Raw genomic sequence first — 5,000 nt, 5'->3', positions numbered from 1 at the left:
AATTACGTCAACGCCTTGTTTATTTTTATCCCATCCGAATGTTTCATATCGGCTGTTTTTGTTGTGGTTTTTTTTTGTAATGAAACAAAACAAAAACGAGTCATGGATCTTACTTCCAACTTGTTTAGCTTTATCCAGGGCCGCCGCCGCCGCGGTAGTATTTTCCAGTTTGTCGACAGCAGTGATGTCTTGAGATGACGAGTCCGCTTCTTGCCTTGTGGTCGCGGCGGGCTTTCTCTCGGCTTCTGATCTCTCTTTCTCATATGTGGTTGCTTCCTTCTTCGGACTATCGTTGATTGCTTCCATTTTTTCCTTTTCAGTCAACTCACCGCCACCGTGAGATTCTTTTGCTTCATTGCCTTGATTCTCTTGAGGCTTTGCATTTTCCTCTTTACCCGCCTTGTCCGCTCCCAGCCATGTGTTGAGGGATTTCTGCATTGTTTTTGTTGTCAGTGGTACTTTCAGAGAGCTTTGCCTCGCTCGGAGTTTAAAGTTAAAATTTCAAAGAGTTATAGTGTAAACATGTGTCACGTGAACGGATATTATTGTCGGCACAGCTGTTGAAAACGACGGCGTCAGATCAATACTGTATAACTTGTTTTAAGTTCATGTCAGTGTGAGTGACAGAGAGAGAGAGAGAGAGAGAGAGAGAGCGAAGAGAGTAGAGGGGCTGGGGCGGAGATTGGCGTTTGAGGAGCAAACTGATAGAACACAGTAAACAAACATGACCTTAACTTGACATGACCTGGGTTGAACTTTCAGAAGTTGCACGATGATTATAGACACGGTAGATGTACATCTATCGAAGCTCCTGCGTTGGTTCAGGATTTGGTGCGAAGATGATAAATTGAGGTCCCGCGCATGTACAACACTTATTATGCGCACGTAAATGAACCAACGGAGCAAGAGACTTGTCCTGGCTTCTTCCTCTTTTTCTGTGGTCATGAGTTACAAAGAGCGTTCCCTCGTCTGCATGTGCATGGGTTTTAATGTATGGCTGTGTATGGATCGTGTGTTACTGATGACCTTTTCATCACATTATACTGTCGGATGTATGCATGCAGGGTGTTTATTTTGTATTTCAATGTAATCCAACGAACAAATCCGTATACAAATTCTGTATATGTGTACTAATAGTGCTCGGCACCTGGGAGGTCAGGAAAAACACCTCCACCTTTACAACCCGTCATGCACTGGCACTCGGGTGCCAATGCCAGGATTCTGCGAATCAAATTTGAAAGTCCAACAGGAATCAACGTTATGCTTGCCTAGGAATGTTTTTCATTTGATGATTTACCCATCATTTTTAATAATTGTCAGTGTCCGGTCGGTTTTAGTGTAAAGAAGGACATTTTTTTTTCGTTATGGATGTGTGAACACCAGTCGCATCTAAGGCAAGGTGCAAGGGCACTGATCTAAAAGGGTGCAAGGTACTTGGTACAAGGAACAATGTGGCAGCATGGTTAAGACGCTTATCTGCCAATAATGTCCGCCGGTGAGAGTCTGGGTTCGACTCCCGTTCTCGCCCTTTCTCCCAACTTTGACTGGAAAATCAAAGTGAGCGTCTAGTCATTCGTATGAGACGATAAACCGAGATCCCATGTGCATCACGCACTTTGCACACTGAAAAAGAACCCATGGCATTAAATGTGCTGTCCTCTGGCAACTGAGATTGTGTAAAAGAAATCCACTCAGATAGGTACATTAATATATATGCAAGCACTCGAGGACTGACAAGCGTGTTGGGATATGCTGCTGTTAGGCATCTGCTTTGCAGATGTGGCAGAGCGTATATAGATTTGTCCGAACGCAGTGACACCTCCTTGAGAAACTGAAACTGATAAGCTTCTGTGCGTATAGTTTTCACCTGATGTGTTGAGTTATCACAGTACCGTCCCTTGGAAACATGGCCCCTTTGTGACCGGCAAAGCATGCGGTCATAATGGTTCCTTGTTTGTTTTTACCGTTTTAACCCGTTTATATGTCCGTCATCACATTGCAGGGATGGAGACGAGTAAACATTTAAGAGTTTGCAAGAGGCTTCTTTCAACGTGAGTGGTTTTTCTTTCGAGAACTGTAATGTCATGTGGTCGAAGTTCTTTATCTGACTTTCATTATTGCAGCTCATGCCACTTTCGTTTTGTTCAGAGATATATATAGCTGAGATAACGTCACGGGTAGGAATGTTTGCAAATATGCTGCTAGTGCTCACACACACACACACACTGATTGGTGATTTTATGCAAACTTGTGTGAGAACAGTACATCGGTAATTTCTGCCAAATAAGTCAAAAGAATCAGCAAGTGTCAGAAGTCAGTTACAGACAGATCTCTGGTAAGCAATAGGTTTGATAACTACAGTGTTTTTTGTTGTTGTTTTGTGTGTGTGTGTGTGTGTGTGTGTTTAGATAATAAACTGGAAGATGACTGGCAAAAGTAATGATTTGATTGTTACGTATCTCCATGATGAAGTTGATTATGGTTAATGCTAACATCTATTAAGAACTACTGTGAAATCTTGACCATTGACCACTCCTTTTAGACTCTTGGTTTGGCATATGTGTTATGTATGCAGCTCTGACAATGACAGTCTGATGGTGTGCATTTGTCAGTAATATAGCTCTGACAGTGACGTTCTGATGGTGTGCATATGTCAGTAATAAAGCTCTGACAATGACGTTCTGATGGTGTGCATTTGTCAGTAATACAGCTCTGACAATGACGTTCTGATGGTTTGCTTTTGTCGGTAATACAGCTTTGACAATGACGTTCTGATGGTGTGCATTTGTCAGTAATACAGCTCTGACAATGACGTTCTGATGGTTTGCTTTTGTCAGTAATACAGCTCTGACAATGACGTTCTGATGGTTTGCTTTTGTCGGTAATACAGCTCTGACAGTGATCTTTTGATGGTGTGCATTTGTCAGTAATACAGCTCTGACAGTGACGTTCTGATGGTGTGCATTTGTCAGTAATACAGCTCTGACAATGACGTTCTGATGGTGTGCATTTGTCAGTAATACAGCTCTGACAGTGACGTTCTGATGGTGTGCATTTGTCAGTAATACAGCTCTGACAGTGATGTTTTGATGGTGTGCTTTTGTCAGTAATACAGCTCTGACTGTGACGTTCTGATGGTTTGCTTTTGTCAGTAATACAGCTCTGACAGTGACGTTCTGATGGTTTGCTTTTGTCAGTAATACAGCTCTGACAATGACGTTCTGATGGTGTGCATTTGTCAGTAATACAGCTCTGACTGTGACGTTCTGATGGTTTGCTTTTGTCAGTAATACAGCTCTGACAGTGACGTTCTGATGGTGTGCTTTTGTCAGTAATACAGCTCTGACTGACGTTCTGATGGTTTGCTTTTGTCACAGTCTTGGGGCCAAGAAGCATGGGGACTTGTACAATGTGACACGCACAAGAAATTCTGCTTCAAGGATGCGCACAGTTACACCAGAAAACCAGTATCAAAGGTACTTTGTTTTATTCATATATATGTATTTTGTGAAGTGTGAGTTCATCGTTTTCATGATGTTGACTTGGTAATCAAGTGATTATAGGTCTCAGGTTCAAATCACCCTTACAATGACACTGAAAGTTTTACTTGTTATCTGCTATTGTACTCCTGAGTGATGACAGTTTTAGCAATCTAGAATTACTTCCCTTATACACAAGTTGTCCGCCATGATGAACTTTTCCTACAGTCTATCGGCTAGCCTTTTCAGTGAGTTAACAAGTGCAGGAAGCATTTAATGCACAGTAAGGAACCCACAGCACACAATGGAAATGTCCCATGCAAAAATTGAGTGGAAAGATTTAAGATACACTTTGGTTAGTAAAGAAATAAGCGTCCAAACAGAATTAAAATCTAAACTGATAAAACAAAAAGGAACACTAGATTCTGTTGATGCGCTCTCCCAAGAGGGAGAGGCAAGGCAAGGCGAGAAGGGAGCAGCCCCAAGCACAGAGGTAGAATCTGATGTGACCAAGGAAGAATTCAAAGGAATGATATGCGATGCAGTGTAATGCGACACATCGCAACCCAACACAACAAAATGCAGTTTACATTTCAGTTTCCCAAGGAGGCGTTATGGTGTTCAGACAAATCCATATCATTTCATGCTGCACCACCTTTGCTAGGCAGATGCCTGACCAGCAGCATAACCCCAACATGCTTAGTCAGGCCTTGAGCGCATGTATACATATCTGTGTATCTGTCAGAGTGATTCTGTTTTATTTTGTACGCTTATAGTTGACTTCATCAAGTTTTTGCGCCTTATACATATTATTATGATTAGTAGTAGTTCTTTTTTTCTTTTTTTTTTCTCTCAAGGCCTGACTAAGCACGTTGGGTTACGCTGCATGTCAGGCATCTGCTTGGCAGATGTGGTGTAGCGTATATGGATCTGTCCGAACGCAGTGACGCCTCCTTGAGCTACTGAAACTGAAACTGAAACTATCAGAGTGGATTTCTTTTACGGATTTTTGCAAGAGGACAACACTTATGTTGCCATGGGTTCTTCTTCAGTGTGCCAAATGTGTGCTGCACATGGGACCTTGATTTATCGTCTCATCCGAATGACTTTAGATGCTTAGATTTTTTTTTCTAGTCAAGCTTACATGGGAGAAAGGGCAAGACCAAGATTTGAACCCAGGCTCTCACAAACGCTATATTGGCAGGTAAGCATCTTAACCATTCTGCCCCCTTCGTCAGCTGGATGTTTTACACACACACACACACACACACACACACACACACACACACAAACAAACAAACAATCACTGGCTCACACACACACACAACACAACACAACACAACACCCCTTTGTCCTCACAAACAAATACAACACAACACAACACAGATGTTTAACATTCTTTTCCCCATCCCCCCATTTCTCTCTCTCTCTCTCTCTCTCTCTCTCTCTCACCCCCTTTCTCTTTTTTTTTCTGATCTTTTTTCTTCATCTTAATTGCTGTCTCATTCTTCAGCTTAGTAT

General features: G+C 42.1%; 2 protein-coding genes across 5 annotated transcripts in view; one reads left to right on the top strand and one right to left on the bottom strand.

Moving 5' to 3' along the window:
• The window catches only part of LOC143298156 (uncharacterized), a 42,266-nt gene extending 41,828 nt beyond the window's left edge, over positions 1-438 (bottom strand). Inside the window, exon 1 of the mRNA XM_076610893.1 lies at positions 114-438. Coding sequence (XP_076467008.1) covers positions 114-438 — 325 coding nt within the window. The remainder of the gene's footprint in view (positions 1-113) is intronic.
• Positions 203-5,000, top strand: part of LOC143298155 (tRNA (uracil-5-)-methyltransferase homolog A-like) — a 24,224-nt gene continuing 19,426 nt past the window's right edge. The window contains exons 1-3 of one of the 4 annotated variants that reach the window (XM_076610890.1): positions 203-336; positions 2,003-2,051; positions 3,378-3,476. In XM_076610890.1, the coding sequence (XP_076467005.1) occupies positions 2,005-2,051; positions 3,378-3,476 (146 nt within the window). In that variant the 5' untranslated portion in view covers positions 203-336; positions 2,003-2,004. Of the gene's footprint in view, positions 337-889; positions 1,053-1,794; positions 2,052-2,209; positions 2,336-3,377; positions 3,477-5,000 lie in introns of those variants that run through there. The other 3 variants (XM_076610888.1, XM_076610889.1, XM_076610892.1) reach the window with 3 other exon arrangements.

Source organism: Babylonia areolata, chromosome 23 (assembly GCF_041734735.1).
Source record: "Babylonia areolata isolate BAREFJ2019XMU chromosome 23, ASM4173473v1, whole genome shotgun sequence".
NCBI lineage: Eukaryota > Metazoa > Mollusca > Gastropoda > Neogastropoda > Buccinidae > Babylonia > Babylonia areolata.
This window is presented reverse-complemented; position numbering and strand designations above follow the sequence as displayed.